At 41.8% G+C, this 18,753-nt stretch overlaps 1 protein-coding gene across 1 annotated transcript in view; it reads left to right on the top strand.

Annotated features, from left to right (window-relative positions):
• The first annotated feature begins 8,897 nt into the window (after positions 1 to 8,897).
• ARSH (arylsulfatase family member H) overlaps positions 8,898 to 18,753 on the top strand; it is a 26,973-nt gene continuing 17,117 nt past the window's right edge. The window contains 4 exon segments of the mRNA XM_023198619.2: positions 8,898 to 8,989; positions 12,711 to 12,832; positions 15,515 to 15,640; positions 17,440 to 17,863. Of these exon segments, the coding sequence (XP_023054387.1) occupies positions 8,898 to 8,989; positions 12,711 to 12,832; positions 15,515 to 15,640; positions 17,440 to 17,863 (764 nt within the window).

Raw genomic sequence — 18,753 nt, 5'->3', positions numbered from 1 at the left:
AGTAGTCTTTCCTTTCTTCCTTCCTTCCTTTCTTTTTTGTCACAGGATCTCACTCTGTCACCCAGGCTGGAGTGCAGTGGTAGGATATTGGCTTACTGCAACCTCCACCTTGTGGGCTCAAGCAATTCTCCTCCCTCAGCCTCCCAAGTAGCTGGGGTTACAGGCATGTGCCACCACATCCAGATCTTTTTTTTTTTTTTTTTTTTTTTTTAGTAGAGACGGGGTGTCACCATGTTGGCCAGGCTGATCTTGAACTTGTGGGCTCAAGCAGTCCTCCTGCCTTGGTCTCCCAAAGTGCTGTGATTACAGGTGTGAGCCACCATGCCCAGCTGCTGAGTCATCTGTTAATTCACTGGACTTGTGCACAAATAATTTCCCTCATTCATTGCTGTTGACTGACCCCAACTGTGTGGTGACTCCATAACAGGCCATCATTAACCATCATCAAATTCCCAGTGTGCTGGCTGGTGACATCTCACTCCGGTCTTATACGTGTTTCTCTGGCACCCTCTGATGCTTCCGGCATTGACATTGCTAGCTCCTGTGGGTTCCCATCTGTCTTCCTTCTTTTCTAGAGCATGACTTTAAAAAAACAAAAACAACAACAACAAAAAGCCTTATCGTTCTTGCTTATAAAGCATGACTGCGCTCTTGCAATCTTTGTCTCATTGTGTAACTTTGGCCCAGCCATGCTCAAAGTCCACCATTCGGAAATGGAGCCCAGAATTTGGTTTTGTGATCTTTGATCTTTTTTCTTCTCCCTTTTCCCACTACAGTGTTTCCTTCTGGTTTTTTTTCCCACTTAAGAGTCTCAACCAAGTTGATGATGTGCAGACAGTGCTCAGTGACCATTTATTTTATTTTTTAGTATAAAGTAAAGGGCTACAAGTGCAGTTATGTTGCAAGGATAGATTGCATAGTGGGGAAGACCAGGTTTTCAGTGAATACATCATGAACAGTGTATATTGTACTCACTGAGTAATTTCTCATTCCTCATCACCTTCCCACCCTTCCAAGTCTCCAGTGTCTATTATTCCACTCTCTATGTCCATGTGGACACTGTATTTAGCTCCCACTTATAAGTGAACATGCAGTATTTGACTTTCTGTATCTGAGCTATTTCACTTAAGATAATGCCCTCCAGTTCCGTCCATGTTGCTGCTAAAGACTTGATTTCATCCATTTTTTATGGCTGAGTGCGTGTGTGAGTATATTATATAAATCAGATATATATATATATTTATTTATTTCAAAACACACAGAATGTCCAGATATAGATATATGTATCTCAGATTTCTTACATATATAAATAAGTGTGTGTGCATGTGTAATCTCTCATTTTCTTTTAACTTTTAATTTTTATTTTCAGTTCTGGGGTACATGTGCAGGATGTGCAGGTTTGTTACATAGGTAAACGTGTGCCATGGTGGTTGCTGCACCTGTCAACCCATCACCTAGGTATTAAGCCCAGCATACATTAGCTATTTATTCTAATGCTCTCCCTCCCCCTGCTCTTACCCTGCAACAGGACCCAGTGTGTGGTGTTCCCCTCCCTGTGTCCATGTGTTCTCATTGTTCAGCTCCCACCGATACGTGAGAACATGAGGTGTTTGGTTTTCTGTTCTTGCGTTAGTTTGCTGAAGATAATGGCTTCCAACTCTATCCATGTCCTTGCAAAGGACATGATCTCTTTCCTTTTTATGGCTGCATAGTATTCCATGGTGTATATGTACACATTTTTTTATCCAGTCTATCATTGATGGACATTTGGGTTGATTCCACGTCTTTGCTATTTTAATCTAACAATACAATCATGGCTATGGTGAGCTGTGATTGCGCCACTGCACTCCAGCCTGGGCAACAGAGTGAGACCCTGTCTCTAAATGAATAAATAAATAAATAAATAAATAAAAATAACCTTTATTCCTTGCTAGTTGGAGAGAACATTGCACAGGTGGCTAGGACCATTTATGGTGATTCTTACTAATCTTGTCCTGAAGAGATACTTATTAAAGGAGGGTGGAAATGGCCAAATATGGTGAATAAAAAGACAATATTCTCAATTCATCCATGTGTCTGTCTCTGTCTCACCTAGCTATTGGGAAACTCTGGATTTTCTCGGTGTGAACTTTATGGGAATACTATGTAGTATATTAGGCAGGGGAGTTACAGACATGAGAACTAGAATGTGATATTTTTTAAATGTCATATTGTGGGCAAGTCTAATATAGAGGTATTAATTGGAAGTTATGGGGTATAGAAAATGGACCACTACTCAACGGTTAGAACGTGGGCTTCACCAAATGTCCCAAGGTAGTTAGTCTCTAAGGATATTACATTTGAGAGCCATATTGGAGGGTTGAAGTTAAGAAGATGGCTTTGGGAATTGGCTAATTTACACACACACTCTCTCTCACACACACACACTCCTGAGAATCAGTCCTCATTTTGAATCCCAGCTCTTCAATTTACCAGCCTTGTGCAAGTCTTTTAAGCTCTATGATACCCAATTCCTATGGTATTCTATGACCAAAACGGAAGAGTCATCATTAACCTTTTGAGGCAAGCAGGGTGAGATATTTTGAGGATCAAAGGGTAACAAGTGTGTGGAAATGCCTGGGGAATTATAGAGCTCTGCTAACAGTATGGCGGTGCTATTAATTTTTATTACATATTATTTGTCTTGTGGGGCAGTTCCTCAGCCTGTGAAGCCTCACCAACTTGGAATCACTTGAGGATTCTAGACAGGGAAACATCAGATTGTACCACTCGTTGCATTCTTGTAAAAAGATCTTAATGACAGCTGCTAAACATGTCTTCCTCCACCAAGCAAGTTTGGCCGCCACGACTATCACAGGTCTATGGTGTTTCTTGTTGTGCATTTTAAGGTAGACACCACAGTTGATCCACTGTGTATAAAAACAAAGTGCTTTCCAGAACAGTACCACACATAAATTAGATCTAATACCAAGCAGTTATTGAATATACGCACATTCATCGATTACTGATTTATTTTACTGACACCAGAATAGTGGGTTTTTGTTGCTATACCAACATAATTTCTTGTAACTCTGCCATTAGAATTATCCTGAGCTGCATAGACCATGCATAGAATGTTGCCTTATTATTTGTGAGCAAATATCACTTATTTGCAAATAGGTTTAAAGAATGTACTGGGCTGGCTAGGCACGGTGGCTCACACCTGTAATCATAGCACTTTGGGAGGCCGAGGTGTGTGGATCACTTGAGGTCAGGGGTTCAAGACCAGCTTGGCCAACATGGTGAAACCCTATCTCTACTACAAATACAAAAAATTAGCCGGGCATGGTGGTGCACACCTGTAGTCCCAGCTATTTGGGTGGCTGAAGCATGAGAATAACTTGAATCTGGGAGGTGGAGGTTGCAGTGAGTCGAGTCACTGCACTACACCCTGGGCGATAGAACAAGACTCTGTCTTAAAAAAAAAAAAAAGAATGTACTGGATTTACTGGGTCACCACAAAACAGTCTAGTTAAGTCTTTGGACCATTCATTATTTGCCTAGCTTTGAGGAAAACATTTGCTTTGCAGATGCTCTTATTTTATTTTTCTCTTCCTTAGATAATCTAAGAAGAAGCCATGAAACAATTGCTGTATGACTGGTGAGCTGGCAAATTCACGAACATTCATCACTCTCCATTTCTAGAGAGAAGGATTCTTTGTCAAGGTTTTCTCTATCCTGGAGGGCTTGAGTTAAATATGTGCTTAAAATGTCCTTTATGATGGTGGATTATCAATTATTCCTCACATTTTATTCAAGCTATGCTTTTTATATTTTGTCTTTTATTTATTTATTTAGTTTTTTTCTTTTTTATAGAGATGGGGTCTCACTATGTTGCCCAGGCTGGTCTCAAACTCCTGGACTCAAGGGATCCCCCCATCTTGGCCACCCTAAGTGCTATAATTAGAGGCATGAGCTGCTATGCCCAGCCTACTTTCTGTATTTTGAAGCCATAACTAAATTCACACTGGTTTATGATGTTCATATCATCTTTGTGGATTTATATTTTTATTATTCTATAATAGCTTTGCCATTCTATATTAATGATTTTTCAATTGTAATTTACTTCTGGCTGATGTTATTATTGCTGCAACAAGTTTCTTTTGATTACTACTTGGCTGGCCTACGTAGATGTTTACATCTTTTTAGTTTCAAGTTTTATTTGTCATTAGGTTTTAGGTGTGTCCTTTAAGAAAAACATAGGACAGATTTTTAAAAATTAGTATGGGATTCTTTAATAGGCAGGTGAACCCACCCACATTTGTTATAAATATTAAGATAGTTGATCTTATTTCTGTCATCTTACATGCCATTTTATATTTTCAAGATTCTCCTGTGGTTTCCTTTTTTCCCCTCTTGCTTTTTACGGGCTGCATTAAGGTTTCTCTATTTCCTGGCTGATATGATTTGGCTGTGACCCCACCCAAATCTCAGCTTGAATTGTAATAATCCCCATGTGTCAAGGGTGGAGCCCAGTGGAGATAATTGAATCATGGCAGTGCTTTCCCCCACACTGTTCTCATGATAGTGAATGAGTCTCATGAGATCTGATAGTTTTATAAATAGGAGTTCTCCTACACAAGCTCTCTTGTCTGTCTCCATGTAAGACGTGCCTTTGCTTCTCCTTTGCCTTCCACCGTGATTGTGAGGCCTCCCCAGCCATATGGAACTGTGAGTCCATTAAACCTCTTTCCTTTATAATTTACCTCCAGTCTCAGGTATGTCTTTATTAGCAGCGTGAGAGCAGACTAATACACTGGCCCATCCTTCTCCCCTCAAGTGGCCTGGAAACTATACCTCATGTTTCCCTTCATCATATTAACATCATTATTAACTTACCAAAATATGATGGTTAATCTCTTTTTCCAGCTTCCTTTTGAAGAAAGGAAAGACACCATAGTCCTATCCCCTCTTCTTCCATGTAATTATTGCTTAGTGAATTATTTACTCCTTTCCAAATTAATAATAATTAATAATACTTTCTGTCAGTACTTATTTAATGTTATCAACATGTTTTATCTCTTTTCAACATCTTTTCTTATGTCTACTCTTTTATTTTTATTTTTATTTATTTATTTTTGAGATGAAGTCTTGCTCTGTCACCCAGGCTGGAGTACAGTGGTGTGATCTCAGTTCACTGCAACCTCCACCTCCCAGGTTCAAGCGATTCTCTTGCTTCAGCCTCTCTCATAGCTGGGATTACAGGCATGTGCCACCATGCCTGGCTAATGTTTATATTTTTAGTAGACACCGGGTTTCACTATGTTGGCCAGGCTGGTCTCAAACACCCAACCTCAAGTGATCTACCTGCCTCGGCCTCCCAAAGTGTTGGGATTACAGGCATGAGCCACTGCACTTGGCCTGTCTACTCTTTCTTTCTAAGATAAGTTTGCCTTTTGCTGAAAATATTCCTTAGTAGTTTCTTCATCAAGAGTTTTTGGGTTCATATACATCCCACATGCCCGTAATCCCTACTCATTCTTCAGTGATGTATTAGAACGGTTTGGAACTCTGAGTTCAGAGTGACTTTTGTCTCAGCACTCTGGAAGCAGTGGTCCCTGGTCATCAGGCATCCACTGTGGTTGTTGGGAAGTCACTTGACATTCCAGTTATCCTCCCATTTTAGGTTATCTGTGGTTGTGTTTAAACCAAGTGTCTCTGTCTCCATCATTGCCCTTTACTGAGCCAGGTCTAACTGGAGATTTTTTATTTTTTTAACTGGGTTCAGTCTGAAAACTTATGTCTGTCTTCAATCCTGAAAACTTCTTAGCCAAGATTTATTTCAGTGTATCATCTCCCTATCCTCATCCTTAAGCCCTCTTAATAGTAGGCTGGGACTTTTTGTGCAAAACCACAGAATGTACAACACCAAGAGTGACCCTTAAATTAAACTATGGACTTTGGGAGATAATGATTTCTCAATGTAGGTTCATTGATTGTATCAGATAATGTACCATCTTGTTTCTGGGTATTGATAATGGAGGAAGCTATTACATATGTGGGGGCAGGGGGTGTGTGGGAACTCTCCGTACTTATGCTCAATTTTTTTCTGTGAACCTAAAACTGCTCTAAAAAATAAGTCTATTAAAAAAAATGAGCTCCAGATTTAATAAACTTACTACTATTAATATTTAAAAAAGAAATAGGTCAGATGCTGTGCCTCACACGTGTAATCCCAGTGCTTTGGGAGGCTGAGTTGGGAGAATTGCTTGAGCTCAGGAGTTTAAGACCAACCTGGCCAACATAGTGAGACCCCCCAATCTCAATTTAAAAAGTCTTAAAAATAAAACTATAAACATGAAGTAGAAGAGAAGATGGATGGACATAAAAGTATTTATGATACAATATTTGAGGTTGAATTAGGAGGACTTGGAATTGATTGAATGGAATTTGGAGTTGTGGAACCTGACTGAGGGGATATTGGTCTTCAATCCATAGTGATCATTTTTCATCAATGACTGTTGTGGATGTTTCAGGATATTGTACAATTCAGCTGTTACAAGAGGGTTCTTTTACAATCTAAAATTTAGGCCGGGTGCGGCGGCTCACACCTGTAATCCCAGCACTTTGGGAGGCCGAGGCAGGTGGATCACCTGATGTCAGGAGTTTGAGACCAGCTTGGCCAACATGGCAAACCCCATCTCTACTAAAAATACAAAAATTAGCCAGGCATGGTGGTGCACACCTGTAGTCCCACCTACTCAGGAGGCTGAGGTGGGAGGATTGCTTGAACTTGGGAGGCGGAGGGTGCAGTGAGCTGAGATTGCGCCACTGCACTCCAGCCCAGGTGACAGAGCGAGACTCTGTCTCAAAAAATAAATAAATAAATAAATAAAATTTAGTAGATCTATTCCAACATTGACCCATTAAAAAATGAAATAAGACTTAGTAAAATCTTCCTTTCATTGAACTAATTGACAAATTTTTAAAAATTTAGCAGAATCTTAAGAATTTTAAATTTTCTTTCATAGATTTTAAATAATTTCTAGATTTTTTTTGAAGTGGAATTTTTTCTACCTGATTTCTTCTGTGGACATATGTTCTTGATGAACAAAAGGAGAAAACACTTTGTATACACACATGTGTTCCATCCCAAAGTATCAGTGTTTCGGCATCTAGTTCTGGGCTCAGATCTAATAAGTTACTAGAGCTTCTGTTGTCATTGCCCCCACCCCACTCCATGTGGCTTAGTGAAAAACTTGGAGGTTATAAAATGTATTAAAAAGTACAACTGAGCACTTGAAAAATCAAAACTGGCTAGCTCTTAGTCTCTGATTTTCCATTTTGTTTACTTTTTTTTTTTTTTTTTTTTTTGAGGTGGAGTCTCACTCTTGTTACCCAGGCTGGAGTGCAGTGGTGCAGTCTCGGCTCACTGCAACCTCTGCCTCCTGGGTTCAAGTGATTCTCCTGCCTCAGTCTCCCAAGTAGCTGGGACCACAGGTGCATGCCACCATGCCTGGTTAATTTTGTATTTTTAGTAGAGATGGGGTTTCACCATGCTGGTCAAGCTGTTCTCAAACTCCTGATCTCAGGTGACCCACCTGCCTCGGCCTCCCAAAGCACTGGGATTACAGGCGTGAGCCACTGTGCCTGGCCTTGGTTACATTTTTATGCAATAAAATAAAGAAGTTTTTTTGAGACAGGGTCTTGCTCTGTTGTCTAAGCTGGAGTGCAGTGGCGCAATCATAGCTCACTGCAATCCTGACCTCTCGGGCTCAAGCAATCCTCCCATCTCAGCCTCCTGAGTAGCTGGGACTATAGGAATGCATCACTATGCCCAGCTACTTTTGTATTGTTTGTAGAGATGAGGTTTCACCATGCTGCCCAGGCCAGTCTCAAACTTCTGGGCTCGAACGATCCACCTGCATTGGCCTTCCAAAGCGCTGGGATTACAGGCATGAGCCACAGCACTGAGCAAAATTAAATTTTTAGACCTTACCGTCAGCTGTAACCACTGTTATAAATTTTAAGCCTCTGATATCACTAAAACAATATCAAAATATGTTATAAGAGTTAAACCTCATCATGCTTGCAAAATGAATTGGTGAAATCTGATACCATATTCATATAAAACAATGGTCTCCAACATTTTTGGCACCAGGGACCGGTTTTGTGGAAGACAGTTTTTCTACAGACAGGAAGGGGGTGCAGGATAGTTTCAGGATGATTCAAGCACATTACATTTATTGTGCACTTTATTTTTATTATTATTACATGATAATATATAATGAAATAATTCTACAACTCATAGTAGTGTATGATCAGTGGGTGCCCTGAGCTTGTTTTCCTGTGACTAGATGATCCCATCTGGGGATGGTGGAAGACAGAGACAGATCATCAGGCATTAGATTCTCATAAAGCGCACGCAACCTAGATCCCTTGCATGCACAGTTCACAATAGAGTTCTCGCTCCTATGAGAATCTAATGCTGCTGCTGATCTGACAGGAGGTGGAGCGCAGGCAGCGATGCAAGCAATGGGGAGTGGCTATCAATACAGATGAAGCTTCACTCATTTGCCCGCCACTCACCTCCTGCTGTGTGGCCTGGTTCCGAACAGGCTATGGACCAGTACTGGTCCATGGCCAGGGGACTGGGGACCTCTGGTGTAGAACAGTAGTTTTTCTTGTTGTTGTTGTTGAATCTAGTTTCTGAGTAAGCCAACACAGGTACATTGCATAGTGAGACCTGATAACGAATAACACTATTTCATATTTTAAGTTATCTAAAATGCAAATGTTAATTGATAGTGCCTGGTTTTTTGCTTGCTTGTTTGTTTGCTTATTCTAAAAATACTTTCAGGAGCTGCTGGCTGTCAGTGTCCCTGTGCTATTTGTTTTGCGGTGTTGATGGCACATTTATGACAAGAAACGCCAGACCCAACATCGTCCTGCTGATGGCAGATGACCTTGGAGTGGGGGATTTGTGCTGCTACGGTAATAACTCAGTGAGGTAAAGTTGGACTCTGACCCCCTCCCTGTATGTGGGAGTCTCCCATGCCACAGTGGTCACGTCTTTGCCATTGTAGAGAAGGGTTTCTGGAGAGAAGTCAGTGTCTGATGTTATTGGCAGGAATAGCAGAGGTCCCTGGGGAAAACTGCAACATGTCAGGAGACCGCTTAACATCCCAGTTCCCTTAGTTTCTAGCTGTTGGTGGTGGTGTTTTCCTTATTGTGCAAAATGTACGTTTAAAAATTGGCCTTTTTTGGTCAGGCACAGTGGCTCAAGCCTGTAATCCCAGCACTTTGGAAGGCCAAGGTGGGGGGATTGCTTGAGCCCAAGAGTTTGCGATCAGCCTGGGCAACATAGGGAGACTCTGTCTCTACAAAAACAATTTTAAAAAATCTACTGGGACATGGTGGTGTGCGTCTGTGGTCTCTGCCACTCAGGAGGCTGGAGCAGGAGGATTGCCTGAGCTGGGGAGATTGAGGCTGCAGTGAGCTCTGATTCCACCCCTGCACTCCAGCCTGGGTGACAGAGAGAGACTGTTTAAAAAAAAAAATCACCTTTTAACCATTTTAAAGTGAACAATTCAGTGGCATTTAGTGCATTCACAGTGTGGACACCCATCACCTCTGTGCAGCTGCAGAATTTTTCACCCCCCCCAAAGAAGAGCCCATTACCCGTCCTATCCCCATGCCCTGTTAACCACAAATGTACTCCCTGTCTCTATGGATGTGTCTCTTCTTGGAGTTTCATATACAAATACTCATATGAAGTATGTATTTTCTCAGGCTGCCATGACAAAGGTCCACAGACTGGTTGGCTTAGATAACATCAGCTTATTCTCTCACAGTCCTGAAGGCTGGAAGTTCAAGATCAAGGTGTGGGTAGGGCTGGTTCCTCCTGAGGCCTGTCTCCTGTCCTTGTAGATACCATCTTCTCCCCGTGTCCTTACAGGATCGTCCCTCTCTGTGGGTCTGTGTCCTCATCTCCTCTTATTATGAGATGTCTTAGTCTATTTCAGGCTGCTATAAAAGAATACCATAGGCTGGGCGTGGTGGCTCACACCTGTAATCCCAGCACTTTGGGAGGCTGAGGTAGGCAGATCATGAGGTCAGGAGATTGAGACCATCCTGGCTAACACGGTGAAACCCTGTTTCTACTAAAAAAATACAAAAAATTAGCTGGGCATGGTGTCGGGCACCTGTAGTCCCAGCTACTCAGGGAGCTGAGGCAGGAGAATAGCGCGAACCCGGGAGGCAGAGCTTGCAGTGAGCTGAGATGGCACCACTGCACTCCAGCCTGGGCAACAGAGTGAAACTCCGTCTAAAAAAAAGAATACCATAGACTGGAGTGGCTTAAAACAACAGACATTGATTCTCCCACATTCTTGGAGGCTGGAAGTTTGAGATCCAGGTGTAGGCAGGGCTGGTTCCTCCTGAGGCCTCTCTCCTTGGCTTGTAGACATGGTTTTCTCCCTGTGTCCTCACAGGGTCATCCCTCTGTGTGTGTCTGTGTCCTCATCTCCTTTTCTTATAAGGACTCCAGTCCTATTGGATGAGGGTCTACTTTAATGACCTCATGCTACCTTAATCACCTCTTTAAAGACTCCATCTTCAAATACAGTCACATTCTGAGGTCCTGGGGTTAGGACTTCAGCATAGGAATTTGGGAGGAACACAATTTTGCTCAAAACATATGGTATGTGGTGTTTACTGACTGGCTTCTTTCACTGAGCGTAATGTTTTCAAGGTTCATTCATATTGTAGCATGTGTCAGTACTTCATTCCTTCATTCCTTTCCATGGCTGAATAGTTTTTCATTATATAGATACACCACATTAGTCTACAGCTTTAAAAATTTCTTGCTTGAATTATTTCTAAAGTGTCTGGTCCCCGGGGCTCTGTACTTCTCTACTCTCTATTGATAGACCAATCTGGCACTTATGAAAACACATAGCATCTTTTAGTGTGGATTTAAATAACATTGTTTCTTCTTGGAGTGCAGATCACAGGCTAGTCCTATATTTTAAGCATATATTTGTTGATTGAAAGGCATTGGTCTTTCTTTCTTTCTTTCTTTCTTTCTTTCTTTCTTTCTTTCTTTCTTTCTTTCTTTCTTTCTTTCTTTCTTTCTTTTTCTTTCTTTCTTTCTTTCTCTCTTTCTCTCTTTCTCTCTCTCTTTCTTTCTCTTTCTCTCTCTCTCTCTTTCTCTTTCTCTCTTTCTTCCTTTCCTTTCCTTTCCTTTTTCTTTTTCTTTCTTTCCTCTTTATCTCTTTCTTTTCTTTTCTTTTTTTTTTTTTAAGACAGGCTCTCACTCTGTCATCCAGACTGGAGTGCAGTGGCATGATCTTGGCTCACTGCAGCTTTGACCTCCCAGGCTCAAGTGATCCTCCCTCCTCAGCCTCCTGAGCAGCTGGGACTATAGGCATGAGCCCCCACACCCGCCTAATTTTTTTTGTTTTTTGTAGAGTTGGGGTTTTGGCATATTGCCCACCGTGGTCTGAGTTCAAGTGTTGAGCCCCTCTTGGCCTCCCAAAGTGCTGGGGTTACAGGCGTGAGCCATCACGCTCAGCCTTCATTATAATCTTTCTGTGAGATTATGGGAAAAAAATGTTGTACACATGGGATCAAGATTGGGTATGGTTTAGCTTTTAGGAGAACAGGCACGTCTTTTTTTCAACCTGTAGAATTCTGTAAGTTTTACAAAATTTTTGCAACTTATTAGACAAAATGGGAAATAAATTAAACTCCAAAATGTCACAATTTGGTTATAAAATAGGTCAATTTTACCATAAGATATATATTAATGGGAGGCTGAGGTGGGAGGATCATTTGAGGCCAGGAGTTTGAGACCAGCCTGGGCAAAATAGCAAGACCTGTATCTCTACATAAAATTTTAAGGCCGGGTGTGGTGGCTCACACCTGCAATCCCAGCAGTTTAGGAGGCTGGCGAAAGCGGATCACTTGAGGTCAGGAGTTCAAGACTAGCTTTGCCAACATGGTAACACCTCATCTCTACTAAAAATATACCACTGGGTGTGGTGGCTTATGCCTGTAATCCCAGCTAGTCGGGAGGCTGAGGCAGGAGGATCACTTGAACTTGGGAGGCAGAGATTGCAATGAACCGGGATCGTGCCACTGTACTCCAGCATGGGTAACAGAGTGAGGCCCTGTCTCCAAAAAAAAAAAAATTAAATTAATTAAAAATTTAAATAAGTTGTTAGGGATGGTGGTGCACACCAGTGGACCTAGCTACTTGAGAGGCTGAGGTGGGAGGATCACTTGAGCCCAGGGAATTCAAGGTTGCAGTGAGCTATAACTGCACCACTACACTCCACCATGGGCAACAGAGCAAGAGACTGTCTCTTAAAAAAATATGAAACACATTAAAAATTTATTTAATCTAAATTACCCATTAATTTTAGGTCCTTGATAAGAAGAAATTGGCTAATTTTTTCATTGAAATACATTTTTTTCTCAGACTCATAAAACTGTATACCGAGTGACCTGTATTCATTTGTAATAGTTTTGACTAAAGATATATTTTAAACTTACATTTCCCTTTGCTTTTAACCATCAATGCATCTAAGGAAGTAGACAGATTAAAGTTTAAAAAAAATGGATTTTAGGTTTACCAGAAATAGAGTCAACTAGAATAGCTTTGATCCTTGATCATTGTATTGAGAATTTTTAGAAACTCACCTGCCGAATTCTTCTTTGGTCTGCAGCACCCCTAATATTGACCGCCTGGCAAGTGAGGGAGTGAGGCTCACCCAGCATCTCGCAGCTGCTTCCATGTGAACCCCAAGTCGGGCTGCCTTCCTGACCGGCCGGTACCCCATCAGATCAGGTGAGGCAATGAAAAGGCAGCAACATTTCAGTCTCACCAGAATGCATTCTAATGATTAGTTTTTGCAAATCTTTATAAGAATTCTCAAAAGGTCACTCAGAGCATTGGGGATCTAAAATCAAAGGGGGTTGTTATCCCTGGACAGCTTAAACATGTGTGCCTCTCACCAGGTACCACTGCACCTGCCCATCTCTGTGCATATAGTGACAGGGTTTAGGCCTGTTGGGGGCAATTTGCCAACTTACGGACAACACTCCCATTTTCAGGTACTTGTGCTAAGATTTCTCAAGAGGCCCCTGATGTTTTTAAGCTAGCGGAAACCATGCAGTGGTTCTGAGATAAATGGATCTAATCTATCTCCGAAGATGAGATTGGAAAATTAGACACAGTTGGGAAAAACAGTATAAGTGAGAAAAAAAAAAGGAAATGAAACTTACCTGCTTCCTTACTGGACCCCATCATTTCAAGATTTAGACTTACCAAGTTGATATAATGACAATTAAATGTTTTCCTTTGCTGCTTAGCTTAGAATCAATACCTACAAACATCCACTCAACATCAATATTATGAACAACAATTTTTATACCCAGCTAAAATATAGTGGTCCCCTTAGACACTATTGAAGTGTTCATGGTTATCAGCCTCTATGTGAAATATTGTGCCATACTGCTGCATTTTATTTAATTCTAGTATTTGCTTGTCATAATTTTAGTATACCTGCCTTCACAGTTTAATTTTTCAGTGAAAAATTTTTCTGTATGAATTTTCTTCCTTCTAAGTAGTAACTTCTCATCTGATACATTCAAGGAATGAACTAATTAGGTTAATGAGAATTATACTAAAATTAAAAATAAACACTGAAAGTTTTTGTCCTATAAATATTGATTTATTATTATCTTTTTTTGTTGCCTAATGACCTTCTTTCATAATTCAAGGTTCTCCATTTTGTTAAAAATAGTTTGATTTCTAGATAAGCGGTCTCTGTATAACACAGTACCATGTATGAAGAGGAATAAAGATATGAGTCTGTATGAGTTTCCAAAAAAAAAAATCACACTTATAATTTCAGGATTTCAGGATTTTTTTTTTTTTTTTTTTGAGACAGACTCGCTCTGTCGTCCAGGCTGGAGTGCAATGGTGTAATCTCAGCTCACTGCAATCTCTGCCTCCATGGTACAAGTGATTCTCCTGCCTCAGTTCCCGAATAGCTGGGATTACAAGCATGCACCACCACGCCCGACTAATTTTTGCATTTTTAGTAGAGATGGGGTTTCACCATGTTAGCTAGGCTGGTATCGAACTCCTGGCCTCGTGTGTGATCCACTCGCCTTGGCCACCCAACGTGTTGGGATTACAGGAGTGAGCCACCATGCTCGGCCTAATTTCAGGGAATTTTAAGTATTGATTATGGTGAAATAAAATTTATTTTAAAAAAATAAGAAAAAAATTAAGTGATTGGTGGAGAGATTTCAAGTCATTGCCATGTGTATATTTTTAATAATTTCACACAAACGGTTCAGTTTAATTCATTCTACTTATCAAAAATTTCAGCAAAATAGTTCAACAGCAAGATAATGGTCTAATGCTTCCCTTAATAAAACTGTTTCTCTTTCCTATCAATAACACTATCTAGAGTTTACTTTCTTCTTCTTCCAAGGTAGGATCCTTGAAATGTATTTTTTTCTTTTGAGATGGAGTTTCCTTCTTGTCACCCAGGCTGGAGTACAATGGCATGATCTCAGCTTACTGCAACCTCCGCCTCCCAGGTTCAAGTGATTCTCCTGCCTCAGCCTCCTGAGTAGGTGGGATTACAGGTGCCTGCCACCACGCCCAGCCAATTTTTGTATTTTTAGTAGAGACAGGGTTTCACCAAGTTGGCCAGGCCGGTCTCCTGACCTCAGGTGATCCCCCCGCCTTGGCCTCCCAAAACACTGGGATTACAGGCATGAGCCACTGCACCCGGCCTGAAATGATCATTTATTTATTTCTTGTTGATCTTCACTTGTGGTTTCCTTGTGAATTCCTTTTGAACTATAGGTGTATACATTTGTCTGCCAGTATAAATCTACATAAAACAGTATGGAGGCCAGGCACGGTGGCTCACACCTTTAATCCCAGCACTTTGGGAGGCTGAGGTGGGCAGATCACTTGAGGTCAGGAGTTAGAGACCAGCCTGGCCAACATGGTGAAACCCTGTCTCTACAAAAAATACAAAAAAAAAAATCACATATATACACACACGTATATGAAAAAGAAATTGTCACTCCTACAATTCTTCATTTCAGATTCCCAATGATACATTAAAAAATGTATTTATACCCAGCTAAATATCCGAGTATTTATATACAGCTAAAATGCAGTGGTGTCCTCAGATCCTATTGAAGCATGAAGGTTATCAGCCTCTATATGAAAAACTAACGAAGGTTATCTGTTGTTAGTCTGAAATGCAAAGGAGTGTAACTGAGTGTCCCATATTTATTCTGGCAGCCCTAATTCCAAGGGAATGTTTGCATTTAGCAAGTGGGAAAAGGAGAGTCAAGGATGTACAGCCAGAAAGGCAACAGAAAACTTGGGGAAGAATGGCTTTGAGGAGGTGCAGGAGGAAAGGACTTGAAGCATGTCGGGATAAATTCGGTATTAGCAAAGACTATGGTGCTAACCCATTGACTCCTGTGAATTTAGGGATGGTGTCTCCCTACAACCTCAACCGTGCCCTCACGTGGCTTGGTGGTTCAGGTGGTCTTCCTACCAATGAAACAACTTTTGCCAAGCTGCTGCAGCACCGTGGCTACCGCACGGGACTCATAGGTATGGCGCCTGAACTCTGCTCGTGGAAACGTGATCCTGTGGCCTCTGTCATAGTGTCTAAGGTGTTTCCGGGGATGTTGGCTCTGTGTGTGACAGTTTGACCGACTTCTCTTTGAGATAAGACACTTGGAGAAGGAATTGATCACACATTGACTGGGGATGTGTAGAATCAAGGGCATAATATTGGTAAAACAATGAGAACAGAAAGCAAACAAGGGTATCCAAAGTTGCCACTAAAATGGAATATTGTATTGGAGGGATACGATGTTTGTGACACCATTATTAGCAGAAAAACTCGTAAATTTGTAGAGAAGTACTGTTGAAATTGAAAACTTAAGCATTAAGAGTTGTCAAATGGAGGCAGTTGGTGGTCGATTTAGATCACATAATATTCTATGCCCTTTTGGTGGGGGCGGGGTGTTGGGGGGGACATGAGCTTGTGAGGGAGCCTTTCACCGAAAAATAAGTTTGTAGAATTCCAGTCCTAGAAGATATTCCTCTAAGAATAACTTGTGTGATCAAATCCTTTTGGGAAATGCTACCCCAAAGCATTGTATGGTTCACTATTTTCGAGGATTCCTAATATGAATTGTAAGCCGCAGCTCTGAGATATCCTCAGTTAAAAAAAAGTGAAGAGATTTTCCATCAGTAGGGCATGTATTCCCATGCAACTCCCAGCAGTGGCCTATGAGTGGGAGTTCTCCAGATAAGCTTTGAGCAGCGTTCTCACATCATTAGTGCACAGGATTCAGATCTGACTCTGCCATTATTCATTAATGTGACTCAGGCTTCTGAATAAATCTAGATAGCTGGGCACAGTGGCCCAGACCTGTAATCCCAGCACTTTGGGAGGCTGAGGCAGAAGAATTGCTTGAGGCCAGGAGTTCAAGACCAGCCTAGGCCACCAGAGCAAGACCCTGGGTCTACAAAAATAAAATTTTAAAACTAGTTGGGCATGGTGGCACACACCTATAGTCCCAGCTACTCAGGAGGCTGAGGCGGGAGGATTGCTTGAGCCGAGGAGTTCGAGGCTGCAGTGAGCTATAATCATGCCACTGCACTCCAGCCTGGGCAACAGAGCAAGACTCTGTCTCTTAAAAAAATAATCTAGACAATGTGTTTTCTATTCGTAATACAAGGTCTGTGAAGTGTTGAATACAATAATGTGTGTGGACAAATCAGAACATGACCTGGCCCCCTAGACGGTGTGCTTGATAAAAGGAATTACTTGCATCATCAGAATCATTTGGTTCTTGATGAAATTCTTTGGCTGGTTTGTCATCCCTAGCTTGCGGACCTAGAAGAGGTGTTCCATCTATAAATAAAATCTTGGTTACCTTCCAGTGAGATAGAACAAGAGGGTGGGAAGGCACTGCTAGCTAAAAGCCTGAATGTGCAAGCTGCACCGAAAGTCCTTGGTATTGTCCCCACCAAACAACCGAGACATCGATTCTGGCTTCCTAGCAAGCTCCAGATACCTGGAAACGTTCTCATTGTTCGTGAGGTTGTTTGGTACCAAGCAAAAGATTTCTTCTGAACGAACACTAGGCTCCTCTCCTTGTAGCAAAAGCGAAGTGGCTCCTGCTGCATGGCTTTTGTCTGAAAGAGACATATTGCAGGGAGAAGGCTGTTGGTGGCATGTCTATACCAGGGAGGTATTCAGGGATACCAAGAAAAAACCATGATGACAACAAAATGAAAGTTATATCTGAGTTTTCCAAAGGGAAGCCCACATTCTAGAAACAGACCAGCATTGAATGCTGCCATGCTGCCGTGGTACGATTTTATTTTACTTTTAGGCAAATGGCACCTGGGTTTGAGCTGCGCCTCTCGGAATGATCACTGCTACCACCCGCTCAACCATGGTTTTCACTACTTTTATGGGATGCCTTTCGGACTTTTAAGCGACTGCCAGGCATCCAAGACACCAGAACTGCACCGCTGGCTCAGGATCAAACTGTGGATCTCCACGGTGGCCATTGCCCTGGTTCCTTTTCTGCTTCTCATTCCCAAGTTCGCCCGCTGGCTCTCAGTGCCATGGAAGGTCATCGCTGTCTTTGCTCTCCTCGCCTTTCTGTTTTTCACTTCCTGGTATTCTAGTTATGGATTTACTCGGCGTTGGAATTGCATCCTTATGAGGAACCATGAAATCATCCAGCAGCCGATGAAAGAGGAGAAAGTAGCTTCCCTCATGCTGAAGGAGGCGCTAGCTTTCATTGAAAGGTATTTAGCCATTTGTTGCCTGATTTCCTGCATGGAAATTTTATTTTTATTTCATGGCAGGTCGTCACACCTTGATAACACGGGCCTTTAAAAATCTTTTGGAGAGGCTGGGCATGGTGGCTCACGCCTGTAATCCCAGCAATTTGGGAGGCCCGTGGCTGGCGGATCACGAGATCAGGAGATTGAGACCATCCTGGCTAACACGGTGAAACCCTCTCTCTACCAAAATACAAAAAAATTAGCTGGGCGTGGCGGTGGGCGCCTGTAGTCCCAGCTACTCGGGAGGCTGAGGCAGGAGAATGGCGTGAATCCGGGAGGCGGAGCTTGCAGTGAGCCGAGATTGCACCACTGCACTCCAGCCTGGGCAACAGAGCAAGACTGTCTCAAAAACAACAACAACAACAACAACAAATCTTTTGGAGAAAATGTGTGGTATTTGGCTTTCTGTTCCTGCATTAATTTGCTTAGAGTAATGGCCTCCAGTTGCATCCATGTTGCTGCAAAAGACATGATCTCATTCTTTTTCATGGCTGTGTAGTATTTCATGGGATATAATGGGAGCTAAACATTGAGCCTCCATGGACATAAACATGGAAACAATAGACGCAAACTTCCAGAGGAGAGAGGGAGACAGGGGGACATGGTTGGAAGACTACCTATTGGGTGCTCTGCTTACTCTCTGAGTGCAATAGACCCATGTAACAAACCGGCACATGGAGACTCTGTATCTAAACTAAAAGCTAAGGAAAAAAAATGTAGGTGACATTTGTGATAGACTTGAGTCTCCTCTTAGGTAGAATAAAACAGTTAAATTTCCTGCAAATTTTGAATGCTCAAAAGGCCAAAAAACAAAAACAAAAATACCCACATATTTTGCTCACTTCCCCATT

This window comes from Piliocolobus tephrosceles, chromosome Y (assembly GCF_002776525.5).
Source record: "Piliocolobus tephrosceles isolate RC106 chromosome Y, ASM277652v3, whole genome shotgun sequence".
Lineage (NCBI taxonomy): Eukaryota > Metazoa > Chordata > Mammalia > Primates > Cercopithecidae > Piliocolobus > Piliocolobus tephrosceles.
This window is presented reverse-complemented; position numbering and strand designations above follow the sequence as displayed.